Below are 24684 nucleotides of genomic sequence, written 5' to 3'. Positions count from 1 at the left end.
TTTTAAGGAAAAGCATTTTGTTCAGGTGTTTGCAAGCTATGTTGGATGTGGCCTGCGGACAGGGGGCTTCAGTGGCATTCAGATATAGCCCCTCTTCCTTTTACCTGTACGGATGCTATCCCTGTCCTGTCACGGAGGCAAACAGCAGTGGTGGCTGTGTCCTAGTGTCTGCCCTTCTGGCTGCCCTTAATTTGGGGTGAGTCATTTCAGCCCATAGCTGGAAAAGGTTGCCTACCCCTGAATTTATGAAATCTTGATGAAGTTTTACAAATGGAAATTCAAATATTGTTTACATGTATCTTGAATTAAATGAAAGAAAATGTTCTCTTTAATTACCAATATTAACAAAATATTAGTGACTGCAGTGTGAAATTAGTCTTTTAAATGGAATCTGAGGGAATAAAATTTGAGTTGCCTTAGCTGGAGGATGCAGAGAAGTTTGCCCTGAACCTTTGCTATTTCTGACTGTTTGTCCTTCCCTTAGTGAAGCTTCATTAGCACTTACTTAACATTAAGAATGTGCTTATGTCTGTCACTGTTTAGCAAAGCATGTGCTTATATGATTTGCTGCCTCAGGGTTTACATTCATTTAAAACATTTTCATCTCCAGATGTAATGCATATGTATCTATGGTACTGGTTATTGTGCTCCATTATTTGAGAAAATATATTATAATCAGTACCTTAATTATAGGATTGCACAAAATTTACTTTAAAGAACATGAAGAAGGAAGCCAAACTGTATGACCTTTACTTCTTTATTTCCTAACTGCTGAATGCTTTGTTATGTGTACTTACTATTGCTTTACATAAAGATTTTTGCTGGTCATTCCTTTTTTTGGCAGAGAGAAGATAGAAAACAAATTTAATTATGTGGAACTATTGAGTTAGACTTAATCAAAATGCCCCTTTAAGGCCTGAAAGGACCTTATTAAGCATGCAAGATTTGAATATGTTCATGCTGCTGCTTTCCACCCTTGCTCTGCATGTGCCAACTCCCGAAAATAAAGCTTTGTACTTGCCTGCGAATGGTCTTGAGTGCATGCCCTGTGCTGCTTTTAGGCTGTTATGGATGCATTTGTGGGTGAGTACTCAACATGATATAGTTTAATTTTTAGATCAGACATTTAAGCTGTTCATAGGTAGGTTTCCAAGATTATTTTGTTTAATGAAGAAAGTGTTTCCTCCCCCTGCCCTCCTTTCCTTCACTTACTTTTTATTCTAAATGACCAGATCAATTTTCCATGAGCCAGAAAAGGAAAAAGAAAAAACTTCCTATTCAGTCCATAGCCAATGCTGGAAAATTTTAGTGTGAAAACAAGTTTTAGAAGGTTAGAAGATATCTCTATCTCTTTCAGATTCATTTTAAAAACCTAGCTTTCTTGTGCATATTGACAGTGCAGTGCTTCACTGTAGGTAATTTTCATACTCGAGTTGATGTTCACCTGAGTTAACTTTTTTAGCTAGAGTTAAGAATGGTCTTCAGGGCTGTGAAATATGAGCTATTGGGGACAGCTAACAGACAGCAAAATTGCAGAAGAAAGGATAGCTTGATAGTGCAAAATCAAACCATTAAAGGAGAAAGGGTCTTAAACACCTATAGAATGAAGAGTTTAGACGGAATCAAGATATATTATAATGAGCCATGAACTCATTTGACTCCATCACTGCTGCCTAAATAGAAAGGCTGCAGCTGCTTCCAGGGAGTTGGTTTTAAACCTTGGGTGGAGCAGGAATCACAGGGGGATGCAACTGCACCACTGAACTCTTCCCTGGATCCCCCCCACCCCACCACCTTCCTTAATATCATACACTTGCAGTCCATTTGTTCTGCTGCATTATTCTAGTACCCTAGTTTTTCCATCAACTTTATCATGGCATAGCTTTTCCATTGATGTTTATGCCTTTTATCATTACTATTTTACCAAGTTTTTCATAACTCCTGGGCCAGTGAGAATTACAAAGGGCATACGTCATATTTCAGCCTTTGAAAATATAACATGAGGAGGATAAATCTGTTCCCATCACCCCCTTAATCTTCCCCAAACAAACAAATGCGTATACATAAATGTATGTAAAGATATAGAAATGTATACAGTATGCTGTCTTCTATCTTGTACTCCATGAGGGCTAGAAACAGAAGGTTTTCATAATTGAAAAGATGTATCCTATAATGACTCAACATTCACTTTATATATAGACCTGATATATCCTGACATACTGGACCTAAAAATTATGACATTATTCTTAGTTGAACTTAAAATTACTATATTTAATTTACTTTGGGTAATTTTTAGATGTTTTAGATGTTTTATTTTTTTAACACTACTTATGTTTTCCCCTTTTCACAGAGTCTAGCAAGAAAATTGACTTCAGAGGCAAAAAGACATGACAACTAGAGTTGAACCCATCACTCCCCTTTATATCATACTCTGCCTATTGTCACAACTTGTATTATCAATGGTTTTCTTCCATGCATAATAATTAAAAAAACACTTTAATAGTCACAGACCACTTAATGTCAATAACATAAGTGATCTCAGCTGGATAAATTTACTGCTTAATATCACTATTATCAAATGATATTCCTCATTCAAATCAATTAGCATAAAATTACCAGTAAAGTGGTGTTTGAGGTAATGTTGAAGCTGTGATGGTCCAGGAATTACGTGAGAGGCAAGGACTTTTTTTAGATGATACTTATATTGGACCAACTGCATAGTTGGGATGCTTTTCATTTAAAAGCTTGTCTAACTTTATCCTAGCTTTACAGTTGATCCAATAAAAGTTAGCACCAAAAAAAATCCTTGCTTCTCACAATTATTGATAAATTAATTTTCTTCATCAAAGAGATAGGTATAAAGGTATACAACAGAAAAAAAATATATAGATTTTTATAATTGTAGGATACACTTGTCAGGTACTGGCTTAATGCCTGGGAATATAAGTACCATCAGAGTCTGAATGCAGCTTTAACACATAATTTATCTTGTAGATGCAATGTATAGGATCCGTTAGTTCTTACTCTGTAACAACATTTAGAGTGTACTTATGAAACTCTTGAAAAACATAAAAGGCTTAGGAAAAGGGTGAGTTACAGGTACAGTGCCACTGAAGAGGAGGTAGCTATAAGGACTTAAGCTGTCCTAAGTTTTCTGTTTAACAATATAGCCTTTCATCTTTCCAGTTAATCAGTCTATCATTTTTTTAACATGGTATAGTTTTTATGGTTTTACTTCACTTTTTATGGTTTGTATGAAGTAAATATCATGGTTGCACATTTCAGAAACTCACAAAAATACACCAAATAAGTCCAGGATAAATTCTTGTCCCTCCAAATTCAGGGTGGTGGTGCAACTGGCATATAAGTAAATACATTTAAGAAACACCTAGTGCCAAATACACACTAAAAAACAAAAACATTTCTGCTTCATTATTTGCCACCACCAGCTAAGTATAGGCATTCAAAAAAAAGCCCAAAACCCCATGGCAAAAGTGCTTGATCGCGCTTTACTCAAAGCGCTATAAGTTAGAGCACGTTCAAAGCAAACAGATGTTTGTTGTTTGTTGGGTGGCAGGGGCGGGGGGGGGGGAGGTTGTAGTGCCTGAAGCCAGCAGGTAGGAGGAGCTCTTGCACACCTCCCAGCATGTCCCACAGACTTCTCAGGCTGCTGGAGACTCCCCAGTGCAGTCAAATGGGCAAGCCATCCCTGACTGGCTGTCTAGCATGGGGGAGCAGTCCTCCCCTCCCCTGCTGCTCTGTCAGTGACAGGAATCAGAATCAGAGGGAAGTAGGGCTAGAAGGGACCTCTGGGCCTGGCTGGGGATGCCTGGGGGCCAGGACCTAGGCTGGGGAGCCTGTCTGTCAAGTGGTGGTAGGGACAGGCTGGGCACTAGCATCACTCGGGAACCATGAATAGGGGCTTAGTGTGCATGCCTTGTCTGGATCTGCCATAGATCAGGAGGAGAGGGGTGCAGGGCAGGATCATTCTGGGCCAGGCTGGAGACACACGCATGTGCACACGCATACACAGAAACATGCATGCACATGCACATACACAGGTACATGTATGCACTGCAGAGAGCCAGGTGGGGTGGCTGTGTGAGGCTGTGCCACTTTTTGCTGTGCCAGGAGCTCTGAAGGGGGGGCGGTGGTGGAAAAGGAACTCCCCTGGCCTGGCCTGGTCCCCACCAAGACCCAAGTTGGGAAGTTGGGATGGGGGGAGGGGGGCACCCAGCAGGGAGGCTCCTTTTTCACCCCCTCCCCTCTTCTGCTAGAGTCCCCAGCACTGCAAATAGCGGTGCAGCACTGCAGCTTCTGGCTGGGGGAAGAGAGCCCCTCTGGCCAGAATATGGCATTGGGGCGGCTGTGTGGACAGAAACTCCCCTTCCCTCTCCCCCCTGCCTGGGGAGAAATGCCCAAAAGTGACTCACAGCTGGCCGGAGGGATGACACGGGGCTGGGTTGAGTGGCTGTCATTGCCTCAGGTTGATGAGAGCTGAGGGGGTGGGGCCGGTCTAGCGCTCCAACAGAGCAGACAAGCTCTGCCTGAAGCGAGCATGCCGCCCTGCAAGGGACCCTTTGGATGCCAGTGAATGCAACCCAGCTTAATGCCCAATGGGATATGGCACAGATGTTCAAAAAGCACTTCAGTCTAATAGCACATCCATCCAGGGTTAACTTAGAACGTGATCCACCATTTTTAAAGCACTGAACTATGAACATCTGCTTTATTTAGGCGATGAAGTGTTTTCTGCATGCTTGTAGGGTGATAGATATAACATGTGTACTTAGCCACCCATGCTGCAACCCTGGTTATTGTCAACTTCACTTAATATTACACCTGCACACGGGCATTTGATGCCCAAAGGTTGTCTAACAGCTCCCTCAACTACAAATGTAGTCCAGTAAAAGATATCACAAAAAAATCCTTGCCTCTCATATACTTCCTGGTCCACCAGAGCTACAGTAACACTCCAGCTTTAGTATCACAGGCTTTGGTTAGTCTTTACATTAGTTTGATTGCAATAGCATTTTTTTAAACCTAACCCTCTTAAATATTTCTTAAATAATTTTGATGTAATCTATGTGACCTACAGTGAAAAGGATTTACAAGAAGTTATTTGAGATGACATTCCTAGTGCTACACATGTGGATCTTTGCCACACAAAAATGACACAACCCTTCCAAGCTTATTCTGATAATATATTTATACCTTGGCGTAGCTTTCTTACTCTCTCTTTTTTGCCCAATATTATTAGAAAAATATGTATTTTAGCTGACCTAAGATGGTCCATCTTTCCGTTGTTCATTCCATGAAAAAGGGTGCATATGTGCCCGTGTGCACATCAGTGCAGGCCATGAAGCAATTAGTTAGAAACATATACACTTCTTAGGGTGAATAGATGAATGACCAAATGTCACCTCACTTGTGAAGAAAAATACTTTATCTGACCCAGAAGAACAATTATATTTTATTGACTTCATGAAGTAACATAATATGCTGATTTTGATTGTGCAATTGTATGTCAAAAGGATATGAAAGCACTTCAGAAAATTTTCATGTGAGACTGGGAGAGGCCTGGAGAAATCATAGTTGAAAAAAGGGTTTATTAAGTCATTTAATCCATGGTTCATTCCCTAAAGTGTATTTTCCATTGCTGTATCCAGTCAAGGTTTAAATGATGCAAAAATAGGGCTTCCACCATTTCCATTGGGAAGCTACTTCACAACCCAGTGGATCCAACTGTTTTGACATTTTTCCTGATTATTCAGAAATAATTGCCACTGCTTAGCTCAATATAAATTGTGCCTAGACAATTCCTTTTCTCCCACAGTAGATAATCTCTTTAAAAATATGTAATTATTTAATTTGTGTCTTGGAAAAGTGAAAGACTTGGTGCTTTGTGGTCTAAATGAAATGATATAAAATAAATGCTAGAAATGTATCTCTTGGGGGGAGAAACTGAATAGAAATTCTCCAAAAGAAGAGAAATACCCTGTACCCTGGTGTAACTCAAAAAGTAACTAAAAAAAATGACACAATGAGGCTTTTGGGAAGAGAACTTTGTTAACAATAACATGGACTATGCATAAAGAAAAATAAAATTCACTTCTTGCTGCTACAGCTGAATGGGCTGTGCAGTAACCGGTATACAAGCAGTAAATAGTTATGTCACCGCAGTAAGCAGACACAATTCTAAATACATATAAGGAACATATCTTTTGAGTAAGCAGGTGTCATTTATACTGGTGTTTTTCTTTCCCTATTTTGTTTAACATACTACACTTTAATGGAGTTAGAAATAAAAATCCTTGACTTTTAACAACACTGCAGAGGGAAGGTTAAAGACTGGTGAAGTAAAGAGTCAAACTCCATTTACAATAGGTAAGGAAATAATAAGAGGGGGCAAAATGAATCTGGATTGCTGGCAGAATGAACCTTTAATGTAAGAGAAAAGAATACAGTAGGAGCTTGCTTGAAATGTATTCTTGCTATGTATTAACAATGTGTATTGTTAATGTATTACTTTTATTTCTCCTACCCACCAAGAGTAAATGGTGGGTAATAGCACTGACAAAACACACTGATCCTTATTTTAAAACTCATCTGCTGCTTACAGGCGTGACTAAACTGTCGTCTTAAGAGGTGAGAATTTTTAGGGGGCCTGAGTACAATAAAACATACTTTTGTTTCCTACCTTTTAATGGAGTCTATTAAGAAAAAGGGAACCTTTTTCTGGTATGTGAAACACTGTATCATGCTAACTATAAGTTAAGATTTAGCCAAAGCATTTATGATAAACTTAATATGCATTTGTTTCTCATATAGTATTACTTTAATAAACAAATCAGTGTCACATTCCTGCATGACGCAATTTCAGCCCATTATTAATCATACTAAATGTTATTTCGGACCTTTACTTTTCTCCCCTAAATATTGTCAGTGGAATATTGTAGGCCTCTGCTGTTTTCTTTCAGCGCATTCGAGGTCGAAAAGCCAGTCTGGAGGAAATACAGCTGGTTCACTCTGAACATCATTCACTGCTGTATGGCACCAGCCCTCTGAACAGACAGAAGCTGGACCCCAGGAAACTCCTAGGTCTGTACAGGCCTCTCTATTCTACTGAGAACAGCACATTCCAGCACTGTCATTAGTCATAGCTGGTGTCAGTTTAAAATACTTGGCAAGCAGTGTGACAAAAAATCACTTTTTCCAAATGCATTGCAATGTGGAATGAGAATCTTGCAATAGAAGCCAAATATAGATTAGTAAAATGCACAGGCTGGAAAACAGCAATAGACATTTCCCCACATTTGCTTCTAAATCATCTAAGTGTTAACCCATTAATGTTATCCATTGCTCACCAGAAATCAGAGCAATGGCAATTTGGAATGCAATTGATCTTCTATATCCTTGTGTCATTCAATTAAAAAATATGAGATAAAAATACATTTGTCAGAATTGCTCTTCTGTTATTTTAATTTATTTTATATATTTTAAACATTTTTTCAGCCACATTGGGTGTAAATCACACTGAATTTTATGTTTATAGCTGTTCACTGTATGGTCTATGGTATGCTTTTAAAAATGATAAATATTCTATTTAAAATGCTTTTATAGATAGATTAGAAACAATCCAGCATCACTGCCACATGAAATGTCACAAAAGTAATGTTGAGATGCATGGTCAATGCTTGACATGCTTTTATAAGATGAGTTCTAGGGTTAGATACATTGCTTTGTGCCCCAGTTATCCAAGTATCTTGACAAACCAACAACAGTTAATATGAGAAGAAATACTCTCAGAAATTTTGGGGCTACATAATACCCCTTTGATTAAAATCTTACACTGTGTATCCCAAAATATTAGGTGTCACGCTATACATTAGACTTTTATTTCACTTGGCACAAAACACTGAGCTTTGACTATATAATGAAAAAACACCTTTTTTCAGATATAGTAACTACTGTTATCACTGTGCTTAAGTGTCTCTCTGATCTGCAATGCAAGCTGATGTTAATGATTTTTTTTCTGAGGTAGAGCACTAGTTCTGCTGTGAGATACCATCAAGATAAAAGGAAATCAGATTGATTGCAGTTTTTTATATCACTTCTTATGTTTTATTAAGCAAGCTCTTTGGGATGTCAAAGGTCAAGACTACTTACAATTTGGTAGAGCTGATTAGGAAATAGAATTTCCTTCTACAGGAAATTCCAATATTACAATTAATTGAAATATGAAATTGAAAAATCGATATGAAAAATCTTGAAAATCTGAAAATTTTGATTTTGGAAGATATTTGTCAAAATGGTACATTTTGATTATGTTTAAGTATTTCATTTGGACTGTATTATTTTGATTTATTTAATCACTTCTACTATTAAGTATACCCTGTAATACTATAGAAATATTGTTATCCCTTTTTAACCTAAGGACTTAACAAAATTTTAGGTGCTGCTCATTGTTTTGGTTACAAAGAAACTTAGTTTACAAAGCCAGGTATCTTTTATGTAATCCTGCATATTTACAAAGAATGCTTAAAGTTTAATTTTTTTTACCATAAGAGGAATTTAAAAAGACAGTTTCTTTGCTCATAGTTACAAGTCTCTTGCAACCAACACGTAGAATTTTTCATCAGCATCATGCTCCCAGTGTTGGCTCTAGCTGTGCCCCTTAGCTTTATGTCTCGCTCTATGTTTTTGTGATTTCTTTCACACATATGCACATTTTTGCATGCACATGCCCCTCCTCCTTTAAAACAATAGAGAGTGAAGTGTCTTTGGCACAGGTGCTTTGGTTCTGGGTGGTAATTTGTATATGTTTTGCCTGGAAATTCCTGTTGCTTTAGGATTCTGGCTCTGTAAAGAAGCTTAACTTTTTTTTTTTTTTTAACATTTTCTTGGAAGCATTTCAATAAGATTAAATCTAACCCATAGCAGCATAATACTACAATTAATATTTGAATATAATGTTAAAATGTAGCAAATCAAAATGATAAAATCAAAAGAGAATGTTTCCCATTGAAAATTTCATCAAAATCTACAACTTTCTATTTTTTTTTAATTCGTTCAAAAAGTATTGGCGGGATGTCTTAATTAAAAGGAAAGGAAATGGTGACAAAAATCAATCCCCCTCTGGTTCCCCAACTTGCATGTGTGCACGCACACGTACACTCCCCCCACTCTCCTGTGGTATGAGGGAAGCACAGTATACAGCTGGCAGAATGGAAACCACACATATTCCATGAGATTTTGTTGCATATAAAAAATAATATACTCAACCCTTTCTGTGTAGCTTAAAAAAACAAAAACAAAAATAAACAAAAAGCCCAGGAAAGACTGAAAAATTGAATAGTGGAAATAGGATAAATGTAGAGCCAGAAATGTAGTCCTTGGTAAGAAAGGCATATTTTACAAGTTACACACTGTGAGGCCCTGATTCAGGACAACTTCTGTGTTCAAGAAGGTTGCTTAACTGTTTTAAGTCCCATTGAAGTCCTTAGAATGTAAGCACATGGTTATAATTAAGTATATGCTTAAATGTTTTTCTGAAGAGGTTGACATAGGCATATATTTATTTTTTCCCTAAATCAGCGCCTACCAGCTCAGTTATTACAAATGACTGTTTAATAATTATGCAACTTTTTATGCTGTACAAAACTTACTCTTTGGATTACTCATATTTCACTATACTGTGCTAAACAACACGCCATGTTGCATTACATCTGTATGTGATGCAAGTTAATACAGAGGACGATGTGTCACATTACATTATGGTTTAATATCACAGGATATAACATTTCAAACCTCTTTGAATAAGCAGAGAAGTAGCACAAGTTATTTCCAGAGAGGTTCTGCAAATTCTGTTTGATTTTTCCCTCCTCTCTGTCATAAGAGAATGTAAAAAGCAAGTTTCTAATGATCACAATTTGTAAATGTGAAAACTATGCTGTCAGCACATCTCAGCCACTAATGCTGTATTTTAATGTGGAACCAGAAGGTACCTTCATATGATGAATACTCAGTGCATTACAGTTTCAGTACAGCTGTAAAGTGATTGCTTAGCACAATTGTCTTCAATCAGTAAATAACTGAAACTGGGAAAGAATTAGGCCCCTAAACCTCTCTTGTTTTCTGCTAACTTGCATGCAACTCATCTTTCCCCAAAGGCATGTTTTTGCCACTGCTTCCTTCATTTACCAAACCCTCAATTCTGCATCATGCATCACAAAGATGGACTGCCATATGCATGAGGATTCCCCCTAACAGTTGGGTGTTTGCTGTCTAGACACTTAATTTGTATCACCATCTTCCCCTTTCTTTGTGTTTGTCATTTCAGAAAAGAGAACCTTTGTGATTCTCCTACTGTAGCACTCCTTTATTTGTGCCTCATTTTTTTTTTATCCAAGAGTAATAGACCACTCATAGCATATTACCCATGCCTTATGCTACCGGTCATTTTCTTCAGGTGTCTGAATTTTAACCATGCCAACCCTGTCCTGATACTAGGCTGAGGAATTTATTATACACTTTTTACTCTCCTCCCACCATAATTGGAACGTTATAGTCCTTTTCTATTACTGATACATTCAGTGGAAGAAATATGTCATAGCGAGTCATCAGTTTCTTTTGGAGTATCATCTATAAGGACCTCTTGAACTGCCTGATTTTGAAAAATTTTACAGCCGTTTTGGGTCTTTTCATCAAGAGCACTGGCGATCTTTACATTGCTATGATACTACTTGGGTAATGGTCCCACTTGTTGGAAAAGCCTTTCCATACAGGGTTTTTTTTTTCTATGAGAGCTTGATTTCTTTTCCTGTTTTCTTACCACACAATTATCTACTTCTCTGATGGTTGTGCAATAGAGAATGCATGTTTTGCTAAACTTTGCAATGTGTTGAAAAGTTTTTGTGCTGCTTTTTCTCCTGTGTCACTAGTTCAGTGTTGAATACTATCTGCTGATGGAGTTCTGTCTTGCCTCACCATCTGTCTTTTATGTCTTTTTCTATGCATAACTAGCACAGCCTCATGGACACATCTGAGAATTCATTTCCCCCCTTATGTCCCATCTGTTTGCCACTGCATTTAAAAAAAATGTTTTCAGTATGTCATCTTTTATCTCATGCTCCAGTGTATTTAGTCATGAACTCTTCCTCCCATTTTAATGATATCTGATTTTATTTTTAGTTGCATCATTTTCATTTATTTCCCAGGCATTACTATCTGGAAAATGGCATGTTCACTAGGCATTGATTTTGCATAGCAAGAGAGCCAGTGACCTCTTTCTGATCCCCTCCCTGTCATGCCTTTAATTCCTCTACCCAAACACCTGGATATAGAGTGACTTGGGGCACAAAAAGATTCTACCCACCCACTGTACCTGTGGGACTCTTGCATAGTCCTCTAGGAGGCTTTCTTTAGCTTCTCACGCCAGTGTGGTTTCCACATTTTGTGACCAGATCAACGTAAACTATTCTATTAAATGGAAATAGCTGCAAATTCAGTCTGTCTTGGGATTTCACTGTAAGGCACTTTCTTCATCTCAGACTTTCTGGTCTGATTTCTCAGTGCAAAAAGATTGTGATGGCTTGTAATCTTCTTTATACACTTCATTTATACCACTTAAGTATGAGTAACTCTCACACATTCCTCTTCCTCAGAGTAGGTTGTTACTCCCAAGCAACTTGATTGATATCCTTTGTAGCATTTCCTCCATATGGTAAAGTTACAAAACTAGTTCAGTGGTATGATGGGAGAAATCTCTATTCTTTTGCATGACTGCTGTAGGATCAATCATCTTATAAACTCCAACACTAAACGGGTCAAACCTGGACATTCCCATCCAGTTTTAATAGATCTTATTAAGGCAAACACGTGGTTCACTAGTTTTAAAAATGAATATAGGACTGAATAAAAACTGGGTAACAATTCATTTTCCTATTTTTGTATATTGAATAAATTAAAGAATAAATTGGACACATTTTGTATAAAATATGTTTTATAAAGTTTTATTAGTTTATCAATGCTATCAGTTCATACAGTACTGATAAAATATGCAGATACTTATATTTGTTATAGGTACTTAAAATAATCATGTAGAAATCTGTAAAGCAGGTGGTAAACTACTAGTAAAGTAGTAGGAAAGAGGTAAACCAAGAGAAGAAAACACTTTACATATTCAAGGAGAAAAAGGATGTTTTTTTAAAAAAAATCAAAAGTTAGACACCCTTCTACAGATGTGGGACAAAAACAAACAAGCTGCACTTTATTGGAAGAGACAGCACATTAGTTCAACCCAGCTCTGTCATGTCTGTATAGATTGGGAGCTTCAGCGGGACTTTTTGGCTCTTTTATCTAAAGCTGATTCAAACAGCTAGTAAATAAAAGCACCAAAAAAGCCACACTGAAGTGCTTGATCTATACAGATGCCGCAGAGCTGGGTCCAACTAACACAATGCCTCTTCTGGGCATGGGCTGGGCTGGGTGCAGGGGTGTGCCAAGTTTAAAGTGCTGTTTTTTGCCGGGGGGGAGGGGGGTGAGTGGGGTATGTTTGTTAGCAGTAGAATCAACTCATGAATTAAGAATGAAGATTTCTTAACACTTGTGGGCTCTTTTGAAAATAAGTGTTTCAAAATTTAAACCCACAGTCCAAAGACTGACTTGCTACCTTCAGCTAATACATTTTTATTCTAAAATTATGGTATTTTTGTTTATTAGTTAGCGAGATGAATAAGTTAGGATTGAATTAATGATTTTTCTTTATGCTCATTGTTGTCTTTTCTTTTTAACATATAGGCAACGTGTCTCAAAAGCTCTTTTCATTGTTGCCTTGCGGGGGACTTGGGGTAAGTAGAGGCTGTCTGTGTAATTTGGGTAGTGTAACAAGAATTTATTAATTCATTCTTTCTTTACTCTTGTGTTTACCAGGCGATATGCATCAGGAGTTAATAAACAGTAGCACAAATTAGAAAAGGCTTGGGTCTTATTGCTTTTGTGAGCTTTTCTCAAGATACGGTGTCCAATGATACATTCTTATTCTTAGAGTGCAATATCACTGGAGAAATTTTTCCCTGAAAATGTGTGAGACTTTTTAATTTCTCTACATATTGTTTTTCCTTTGTATAAATTAATTGGTTTTTATAGGAAAGTAATGCGATAATGAGGGTGGATGTACTTTAAAAGAATAGAGTTTGGATGTGAAAGACACCTGATAAAGTTGTTATAGCCCTGAATTCCACAGGAAAAAGTAATAATAAAGCGCACATACGTCAGTGGGGTTGATTAGTAACTGCTGAGGCATGATTTGGATTAATGTAATATTATTAAATTAGCATTTTGACCAAAATTTTTAATACCAGATCTTAGAAACCATTTATGCTGATATGCTGACACATTTGAGTATCAAAATAGTTCTATTAGCCAGTAGGTTGAAATTCCTCAGGGAAATGCTGTTGAAATGTTAAGAGAAGAATTGCTCAAAATTCCTGATGCCTACCCCCTGCCCCAAAAGAGAACATTTTTATTAACACTTGAAAAACCTTCTTCTCTTAGTCTTCTCTTATTTACCAGTGAAGGTGAGAAATGGTTTTCCACCACAGCTACCCAACTCTTTGTGTCCCAAATGGAACGATTAACAATCGCTGTCAGTATTATCAAGGTGTAATCCAGATAGTATTAGCAATTGATATGCTGGCTGTGTTGCAAATTTGTTTTAGCTCTCTTTCACCATTTTTATGTTCAGGAGCAAAACCACAGTCTCCAGAGTGCAATTGGAGCTACAGGCTAACTTCCAGTGCAATCCTATAGGTTTGCTTTTGCTCTGCTGAAACCTGCCAACATATTTGATTCACTTTTGTTCCCCACATAGGACAGTTTTCATACCACCCTAATCTTTGTTGCGGGATTTTCTTATTATGTGATAATGCCATGAAGCATGAATCTGACAAAAAGCATATTCAGGTTACAGGACATTAAAAAATTCAACCGTTTTTCTTTTCAGTTATTATTATTTCTAAATATTTCGCCAATGGGAATTGAAGGGCAGAAACTCAGGTAGTACAGATCACTGTGACTCCATTACTTACAATAGATTAACAACAGCTGAGGATCTGGTGCAAAAAAAACAAGCAAGAAATGAGTAAAGACCACAGGAATTGCTGTCCCCTTATGTGGGTACAGAGAAATTGGCATAAAGTACTTAATATCCTTAATTACATATGAATACTGGAAAGTAGTAAAGAGGACCGTGTCCTCATATTCTTTTTGAGGGTACAATTTTGGAAGATGTTTCTTTTAGGAAATAGAACATGAAGACAATTAGTTGTGTCAAAAGAGAAATTGTTGAAGAGAACAATGGGCTTTGAAATGCTTCTGTAAATAAGAGAAGCATAATGTTGTGCTCTGAATTTACAGCTAATACAATTAAGGAAATGCTCATCATACCTTTGTTTTTCAAAATGTTGAGAGGAATCTGCATTTTGTCAGGCATTTTATGTTTAAGAATCACACAAACTGAAATATATGTTGCAGCGTCAGATCCTGTTTTCTGTTCCACCAGTTAGTTTGCCTCTTGATGTTTGTTTATTTTCATGCTTGCTTTGGGATTCTCTTAAAAGAATAGGGTTTATGACCTTTTCCAAGGTAAATAGTTGAGCTTCAGAGCCTTCTTTTGTCTGAATTTACTTGTCTGTTAGTTTAAATGAGCTCTGGAACAGGGAACTGCTTCAAGCTGAGTAGAAGGCATTCCTCCATTTACTTTCTATTTTAAGGGTGGGATAAAGAAGAATCATTGCTATTTGATAGCGTTCAGGATAATAATGGGTATAAAGCAACAAGCAGCCTAAAGCAGTAAGCTCAGGACAGTGTTTGCATGACAGCGCTATGTGTGGGGATCGACACATTTTCTCATTTGCTGGTCAGAAGATCATCTTTGTTTTCTTTGTTTCTTTGTGTGGTAGAGAGATACAGGCCTGTGCTAGAGAAGACAATGGGAAAGTATATTTTAAAATACTCCCATTCTTTAAGAAGACCTTATGAGAGTTGTCTGCTTCTTTGGGGAGATAATAAATAATAAGAAATTGCTTGGAAATGGAAGTATGTAGGGCCAGATAATCAGCTACTGTAAATTGGCATCACTCCCTTAATACCAATCTAAGAACCAATCCAAAAAAAAAAACCAAGAAGAAGAAAAAAAAAGACCTGAGGAAGGTTGGGGTTACCAAAAAGTAGGTACCTAAGTCTGTAATCATAATCTTGAAATGTCTCCTCAAATGCAATCTAACCCTGGGGATGTGAAAACTCCATTGATACCTATCTCACCCCTAAAGCCCACAAATTAGGTATTACCCTGCATAAATCCCCTGAGAGGCATCACCCATTAGGTGTTCTCACATGCCTAATGCATAATTACATACATATGAAATCCAGACCTACCAAATTAGGCCCCATGCAAAATACATTGGGAGTGACTGCTTTCTGTTGGACACATCTCTCTGTCGTTACCCCCCACCTCCGACAGTAGCCTTGTGGTTGAAATGTTGACAAAGGATACTGAGATTCAGGTTCAATTCCCTCCTCTGCTAGAAATGATTCATACCTGCATTTTCCAGCTCCCAACAGAATGCCGTAACCTTCAAACTAATGTTTGTGCTGCATTTTGCAGGGAATATACTCCACTTCTTGTGCTGGAGCTAGGCCTTTGTGCAAGCAAGAATTCTTTGGCCTAGAAAATACAGTAGGGGAACCTCTGTAGACTAGTAGTTAGGGTAGTTACTTTGGGAACCAAAACTCTTGGTTCCAGTACTTGCTCCAGGGACTATTTAGGTATTTTACATTCAGCATCAGCAGCAGCAATCCCTAGCAGTCAAGGATGATCATCTTCCATGATTGCTTTGTCTGTGGGTCCAAAGATGGCTGACAAAGCCAATCTTGGATCAGTAGGTTCTACTGCAACTCAGCACATGTTTTTGTGAGAGATGGGTGGCTCAGGATTCTTGATTCAGTCCACGAAATACTGTTTCTGCTGCTCCCACTTTTCCATCTCTTGTTGTCATCATGAGGTTTCAAAATACTGAGATCCTTGCAGCAGACTCTTCCTCCATTTGGGGTGGTCCTGGGCTATCATCTCCCATGAGTTGATGTCGATGCTGCATTTTTTTTTAAGTTGGCCTTGAGGATGTCCTTGAAGTGCTTTCTTGGCCATCCTCTGGAGTGTGTGCCTCTACTGAACTGGGAGAATAAATTTTTTTTCAGGAGTCTGCAGTCAGATATCCAGACAATGTGACTGCCCTAGCAACGTTGATGTTGGATGATCATTCACCTTGATGCTTGTGGTGTTTGCTTGTGAGAGGATGCTAATGTTGGTGCATCTATCTTTCTACTGGATTCCAAGGATCTTCCACGGGCAGTGTTGATGGTACTTCTCCAGAGACTTGAGAAATGTCTTCTATATGTTAAGGTGACTTCTGTACCTGGTTTCAGCTCTGTACAGTAAGGTCAGGATCACAAATGCTTGATAAACTATGAGCTTGGTTTCAAATCTGATGTTGAAATCTTTGAACACAGATTTCCTCAGGCATCCAAAGGCTGCACTTCCACATCTGAGGTGATGTTGGATTTTTTTATCAATGTCAGCATTCTGCAAGAGATGGCTTCTGACAAATAAGTAGTTGCAGGCTAAGCAGCAATGGCAGCACCACCAGGATGTGGTGGGGACAGCAGATGGCAATGCTCTAACTCCTGAAAAGCCACGTATATCCTCTGACAGTGCTGTGACATAGTGAGTACAGGTTGACACTATAATAAGCCTGTCCAGTTTCCAGCCATGGGTCTACAAGTCCTCAGTGGTGGAGCAGGTGGAAGAAGATGTTAGAATCTCAATGGCTGGGAAGGTAGATGAAGGCTGCAGTGGAACGAGATCTCCAGTTGGCTTGGCCTCTTTGCCACTGGATCACAGTCCTGTTCTGTCAAGAACCATGTAGAAGCTGATGTGCAGCAGCTTCTCCATGTTAAAATTTTTTTTTTTTTAAATTACATTAAAAAGCCATTGGATAAAACATATAAACATTCTTGGAGTCCTGTTCCCCCTTACTCTATCTCACTAGCCCAATGAACCTTGTATTATTTTATGCATATTGGCAGAACATTAACAGGAAGGGCAGACAGTGCCCTGCCCTGCACTGTTATATATCCAGATAGTTGGGTATTCTGTTCTGACAACTGTAGCTGTGAGCATGAATTATATTGGGCAGGGAATGAAATTAAACCTAATTCATCTTGGGCAAGTGCTCTAACCACAAAGTTTTTTTTATATAGGAATCACTTCATTCTGCTGCCCCCTAGTTTAAAACAGAGGGGTGATTCTTGGTTGCTTTTTGAAATAAGATTCAGGACTCTGGACCCCAAGAGAAGAGAGGTGCTTCTGCAAAGTACTGTAAGAACTAAACTCTGGAGAAGAACAAGATCCAGGACACATTGCAGTCCTCAGTACTTCTTGTTGGATAACTTGAGGAGGCTCCCAACTGAGAACACTGCTTGCTTTGAATCCCATTTTGAGGCATCCAATTTTACCCATGCACCATTGGGGAGTCGAGATGCCTTGCCTAACATGGGGTTTTGGTTTCCAGTCCAGATCAGAGATACCTAAAAGTTAGGCATTTCACCAGTGTTGTGCTACCTTAATCCCTTTTAGTATCTAAGGCCATGTGTAGATGAAACAAGGGGTGTGTGCACTACACTTTAAAATGGGCTAAATGCTTTTGCACTGCTTTAATGGTGTTGGTGTTTGCATGCCTTGGCAGTGTATTGCATGTTAATTCCAGTGCATTAATTCTAGCCATAGGAAATTTGGCAGCATAATGCGCCTTAAATGACTTGGGGCGCAGCAAACTAAAACTCCTTTGCTGAGGAGTTTTAGTTTGTTGTGCCTACAGCTGTGGAGCGAAGCACCAGGCTCTGTGCAGCTCCGTGGCTCTGCAGGAAGCCCTGCAGGCAGCCTGGCAGCAGCTTGGGAAGGCAGGTTCCACCCAAGAAAAGCAGCAAGCCTGATTTTCCCCCCCCCCCCCTCTGTCACCCCCCTGAGCCTGCCTGCCTGCCTGAGCTGCGCGGGGGCTCGGTGCTTCTCTCCATGGCTGCGGTGCCTCCTGGGACTGCCTGAGCTGGGTGCCTGCAAGCGGGTGCCGCCTGAGGGGAGGGGGCACCACTGCCATGAAGGGAAGCACCAGCCCCACCACAGCCCAGGGACCGCTCTACCCACTGGCAGCTTGCCCTCCCCTCCCCACCAGAGAGGCAGGTAAGTCAGCAGGGCATGTGCATGACATGGGGGTTTAAACGGCCCTAAATTGAAGCGGTGTTTTTAAAAACCCACTGCTTCAATGTAGGGCCCCTGATTTAACTACACACGCCCTATCTCTTAACTCCTTGTGCAGTGCTACAAAACATGGAGCAAGTTTAGTCATTCAAAATGTATTATAAACAATAGTATTATTTTATGGGTTTTTATTTTCTTTCAGGAACTATTATTATTTGAATATAGACAGGTTTCTTTACATTTTTTTCTGGGGGTTTTTTGTGTATATTTATACAACAATACGACAAACCAGTTTTTAGGGGAGTGGGGCAGAGAATGGTAAAATATAGAGTTTATTGTTTATTGCCTTGTCCCATGTTTGTAATCAAGGTGCCCCTCTTTGCAAAGAATGATGCAAGGGAATATGCATAACTTTTTATGATCTGGGTCTTAGTACTCATCTTTGTTATAGAAAATGTTTGTGTTGTCTTTTGCAGTAAAACATGTTCTTTTGGTGAATGGATTATTGTAGTTATTAACAAAGAGGGACTTGTCAGATTTGTTTCTGCTTCTAGTTTGTGTTTTTCTTTTCTGATTTTGCTTTTTTCATATTGATTGATAACAGTAATGTTTTCATGTGTATAGAGTGCTGCTTTGAACTATCACAATCCTTTAGATATAATTTGGAAATGAGCCACGCAAGTAAGTGTTATTGCTGTATTTGGTTTTGTGGGTCACTATAGTCTCTTAAGACAGTTAAATGATTTGCTTCTTTTACCTTTAAAAAAATTAAGGCATCATTTTAGCTCTTGATTGCGTGGGTGATCTTTCTCTTCTGTTGATATGTACCATACTGTATCATGTAGGAAATACGCAATGATTTTGTGATGTGTAAAGTTTTATTGCTTCCATTATTTACAAGGAATCACACAGAAGGCCACTGCTACCTTTATAACTGCTATATCATTATTGTTATTTTGTGTACTATAGTAGGTCCCAGAGACCCATCCAACACCAAGAAGACTTTTCTGAGAGGTGTCATGTACAAGTATATTGAGGAACAGCTTCTGACTAAAGCTCTTATAATCTAAACAAGATGCCAGCATAATTAATAAAGCATACATATTCTGTGACCCTCACTCATGGTTGTCCTTTTTCACCAGTCCAAATTAAGTGTCATGATATTATTCTGACCTTTTAAGCATTGTACATTCTCTTTGTTTTCACTTCTCAGCAGCAAAATGGCTGTACTAGGGACAGGTTAGTAGTGATTTGGACTCTAAATCAGCTAAATATTTTTCATGAAAAAAACCAGCAATCCTAACGTATTTTACAAAGTTTTATAAGAAACCATATAGGCAATAAATCTATCCCTTTGCCTGTAAAGATGGGCTGTCTAATTCTTTGAGCCAGACAGTGCAGGTCTCACTGGGAGATATAAATGTTGACTAATTCTAACCCTTTAAAACTGGCTGAAATTAGAGGGGGGGGGGGGTGTTTTTTTCCAATTTTGTATCTTAGGATTTTCAAGGACAAATAGTTTCAAAGTGTAGGAAGATTGGGACTCTACCTCTTTCTACTGATGCTCCTAATTCTTTCTATGGACCTGATATTCCTGTAGGATTTAGTATTATCAATCCCATATTTCATGCTATTTTAGTTTGGGAGGTGGTGGGGGGTGGAAGGGAAATTCCACATGTTGGAGAAAGAGATAAAACCTGTTTTAAGACTAGCAGTTTTAATAATGACTGATGGTTCTTGGAAACTGCTCACAGTTTTGGAATGTTACAAGTAGTGGAGGGATGATGAGCAGAGTACAGGTGAGAGGGCCAGAAGAGGACGCTAAGTACAACTCTGTTGATTGCCAAGATAGGTTGTTATATGGTTATAGCCACCAGAGAAGTGACTGATCATTTGATTAACTTGTCCATTACAGCCACTCCCTCTGAGGTGCATTATGAAATTGTCAATTAAGGGAAGCAGAGAGTGTAGTTTAATATAGGTAAGTTTCCTCTCCTGTTCTTTGGTATGTCAGTAAAAGTAGTGATTGTTTTCTTGCCTGTTTGACCTGCTGCTGTGTGAAGAAATCTTGAAATCATTTCTCAGCCATATTTTTTTTTGTCTAGTTGATAGGCAAAAAACCCACAAAAGCAAGGAAGAGCAGGCTTTTATGATAATGTCATCATCAGCTTCCAGCTTCAAAAGCTTCTGCGGCTTTTCAGTTGTCATTTATAACTTGGAACTGAACCGACCCATAATTCCCTTGATATGTTTAGAGAAATTGATAACAGACCACTTCTTTTATGGCTCAGAGGAGGCAACTCCAATCACATCACTATTGGCAGTCAATATTATTTTCTGACATGGTTGTAAAAGTATAAAGGGGGCTTATGGCATTTGTTTAGATGAGGAATGGGCTCTCAAGCTGTGCTGGGGTTTATGGGTCCAGATTAGTGAGAAGCGAAGGGAATATGATGTTTGCAAACAGGATATGATTTTATTTAAGTTTGGGTTTCATACTTTGTTCCCTGGAGACTGCCCTGCAGACAGAAGAGAATTCCACTTTTATCTTATGAAATAAGGCAGTTGTCCAATACCAAAATAATAAGAAAAAAAAAAAAAACCCAAACCCATCTGCAATGTGCAAAGCCAAATCTTTAAATTGGAAGAGGAGGAGCTACGGCAAAGTCAAAACAGCCCCCTGCATGGAAGTGGACTTTTATAACATAAATGTTGAATGAGGGCCCTCATATGTTAACTATTTCATGTATTTTGGACAGTCTAGCCAGGCTGTGCCACACAGAACAGCTTGCAGTATTGTGTACATGCACACTGAATTTCTTCTAACTTTCTGTTTGTGCATATAAACTATGGGTCAAATTCACTGTCAGTGTAAGCAGATGTATTTTCATTGACTTCGATGGAGTTCTGTCCCTATGACAAACCATGGGAAGAAACTAAAATGCTACCCAGGCTATATGTAGTTTATTTTATAGTTGAAAAAATGCATGGAGCCGTCTTGCAGAAGTTAAGCATTATCTTTTGTCTCAGCCCCTCTGGAAGAAAGAGTGGATGCAAGGTGTTTGATCTTATTAGGACAGAACTTTATTATCTCATCCAGAAACATTTAGCAGGCAAAGCATTGTACAGTGCAGGTCATCAATCTTTCCTTGATTGTTCCATTTCATCTCTTCTACTTTTCAGTCTGGTTCCAGTCCATTGCTTGTAATAACCTTCATAAAAGGGTTAAGGTGAAAGGGGGTTCACCATGCTGTACCAACTCAAGAAGTCCCAGCCCTCTCTTCCCAGATTTCTTAGGGGACTGCTTCTAGGTGCCCTTCCAGTTCCTGTTCATTGGAGAACCAAAGTCTGTATGGAAAGGGCACTTTCAGTGGACACCTCCACCAAAGAGGCACCAACAATTAACTTGACTCCCTCCCTTGAACCATAGTCTGGTTCTCAGGTAATTAATAATTTCCCTCCTAATATCATCCTGGTCAGGTAGATATTTCCCATTACTCCTAAAAACCTCAAGCATGCATTACAATAATTCCTGAGGTGTAACAGCCAATCCACCCTGCTGCCATGCAAATTTACCTCATTCAAGAGTTGTCTGGCCTTTGTCAACTGCTTAGCTTTGGTGGATGCAACATTTTGGACCAAATTACATTACATTCCAAGAAAAAAAATCCCTGAATGTGCCCTTTAATGGTTTTTGGTGACCAGGTCAATGTTTTCAGAAGTTCCCAAATCATTTTCACTGAGGGAAATAGTGATCATTTCCAGAGACTGCTTCTTGGCTGCCAAAGGATGTTACAGCAGTTTCTGCAGGTATCAGAACAAAGCATAGCTGTGAAATTGAACATGACCTAGTTACTCATTGGTGTGCCCGGTGTACAATATTGTGTCTGTAGACCCACACATCAGCTTGCCCATCCATGAGCAAGCTTGCTCATTAAAATGAAGAGGTAAAATTAGCTTACATGCTGATAGCTATGCTTCTCCTGTATAGATTCATAAGGCTGGAAGTGACCTCGGAAGATCATTGGGTCCAGCCCCCTGCACCAAGCAGGAAAGATAACTGGGGGTCAGGTGACCCTAGCAAGGTGACTGTCTAGTAGACCTGTGCGAATAGGGAAGTATTCGATTTGGATTTGGCCAATTCGGAGGACAGTAATTCAATTTGGAGATTCGGATCACTGTCCTAAATCGATTCGGCGCTGATTCAGAGAGATTTGGAGACTTTGCCATAGACTATAATGGGGAATCATTGAAATACCTATAACTTTGTCATTTTTTGGCTGACTCAGATAAAACTTGCAGGGATGGTAGCCCCTTCTGAGGGCATGAAGCTTGCCATGTTTCAAGGAGATAGGTGCAGGGGAAACTGCACCTCAAACTGGTGAAAGCTGAACTTGTGTCGTGTGTGTTAAGGCACATTTGGGTGAAAACAGCAAATAGAAATTGAAAGAAATGGATTGGATAGGGATAAGTAGAGGGATTCTAGTTAGTAAGCTATATCCAATCCTTTCCAAGAACATAAAGTAGCAGGAGACTTACTAGGTAGGAAGCCAAGACAGTCCAATACCTTTCAGCCGCTGTTGCTCAGGCAGAAACAGCTCACAAAAGGCATAGAAAGCCTGCAGACAGAGGTTTATATGCAGTTTCTATGTCCCTCCCCCAGAGCACTGTGATTGGAAGGGGACTCAGGGAAGATCACAGTCACTGGCCAGCTACAGATGCCATTCTTTCCCCCCTGCTCCCTTTCCCTCTTCTCATTTTCTGTTCCCCTGAAAGACTGCCTTCCGAATCTCTGAAGCTTTTCCGAATCTTTTCTGAAACCATTCAAAGGCTCCAAATTGACTCAGAGTTTTAATTTTTTTTCTCCTGATTCAATTCGGATTCACAGATTCAGTTTCCAAATCAGGCCAAATCTTCTCTAAATCAAATTGCAGACCAAAGCTTTGCACACCCCAACTATCTAGTCTCCTCTTGAAGATTTCCAGGGTAGGTGATTGCACCACCCTGGAGAAAGCTTATTGCACAGTCTGAACACCCTGACTGTGAAGAAATTTTTCCTAATGTTGAGCTTGAATTGATCTTCCAGGAGTTTGTGGTCATTACTCCTGGTTTTCCTCTCGGGTGCCTTGGTGAACAGTTGCTCACCGAGTCCTTGATGTACTCCCCTAGTATAGCAGTAAGCTGCTACCAGGTCCCCTCTCAGCCTTCTTTTCCTCAGGCTGAAGAGTCCCAGATCCCTAAGCTTTTCCCCATATGGCTTGCCATGTAGGACTGTGATCATATGGGTGGCTTTTCTTTGGACTCTCTCAAGCTTGTCCAGATCCTTGTTAAAGTGCAGTGCCCAGAACTGGATGCAGTACTCCAGCTGCAGTCTCACCAGCGCTGAGTAGAGCAGAAGAATCACCTCCTTGTTTTTGCTGGAGATGCATTGATTGATGCATGCCAGAGTATTATTTGCGCTACCCGCTACAGCATCGCACTGCCAGCTCATATCCATACTGTGGTCTATTATTACCCCCACGTCCCTTTCATTTATGGCACTAGTCAGTTTGGTGCCACCAAGCCTGTAGCTGTGTTGGGAGTTGCTCTAACTGAGGTGAAGAACTTTACATATGATTAAACATTTGAAATCCAGAGTCTGATTAACTGGGAACCCTGACTCCAAGCTGGGCTGAAGCTACAGCTCTCTCAGAACTAAATGAGTGTGATTTAAAGTTATGTGTAGGGAACCATGCCATCATAAGCCTTTTTCATTGATATGAACTTACCATCACCATATAGAAAGATGGCCTCATCCCCAATGGGGGCTTGTACACATGACGAAAATTGGCCGTTTTCTTTTAATTTAATTGCATCACACTGTACACGTGTGGGGTTTTCTTTTATTACAATTTAAATGAGTTTACTATGTTGTAAACTAAACCACATCCACATGTAGTTTAGTTGGTAATTTAGCTATTTGTAATGTTGCAGCCTTTGGCAGTTTGCGCCCCCCCCCCCCCACCGCAGGAGACGCAGGCCGAAGGCAGAAGCAGTGAGGAGACTGATCCTTTTTTTTTTTTTTTTTTTTCATGGAGACTGCCCGCATCTCCCACGGCCAGAAGGTGAACTGCCAGTGGGCCAAGCAGCCCCTGAGCTGTGGAGGGCCCTGATCCTTCTTTCTGTGGTCCAGTGTCCCTTGGGGCCGCCTGGTTGGGATGCTAGTGGACAGGTGCTGCCCCAGCTTGTACTCAAGGAACAGTTGGATCAGACTGGGTGCTGCCTGCAAGGTGGGGCAGCACCCACCCACTATCCGCCTGCCCAAGCAGCCCCAACAGGTGCCGCCACTGTGAAGGGAAAGTCTAGGGCCTGGCCCCCTGGCCACAGAAGAG

General features: G+C 39.5%; 1 protein-coding gene across 1 annotated transcript in view; it reads left to right on the top strand.

Annotated features, from left to right (window-relative positions):
• HDAC9 (histone deacetylase 9) overlaps window positions 1-24684 on the top strand; it is a 657492-nt gene that overhangs the window by 414347 nt on the left and 218461 nt on the right. The window contains exons 15-16 of the mRNA XM_059728942.1: window positions 6981-7101; window positions 12802-12851. Coding sequence (XP_059584925.1) covers window positions 6981-7101; window positions 12802-12851 — 171 coding nt within the window. The remainder of the gene's footprint in view (window positions 1-6980; window positions 7102-12801; window positions 12852-24684) is intronic.

This window comes from Alligator mississippiensis, chromosome 5, assembly GCF_030867095.1.
Source record: "Alligator mississippiensis isolate rAllMis1 chromosome 5, rAllMis1, whole genome shotgun sequence".
Taxonomy (NCBI): Eukaryota; Metazoa; Chordata; order Crocodylia; family Alligatoridae; genus Alligator; species Alligator mississippiensis.
Note: the sequence above shows the minus strand (reverse complement) of the source record. Positions and strands in the feature narration are given on the sequence as shown.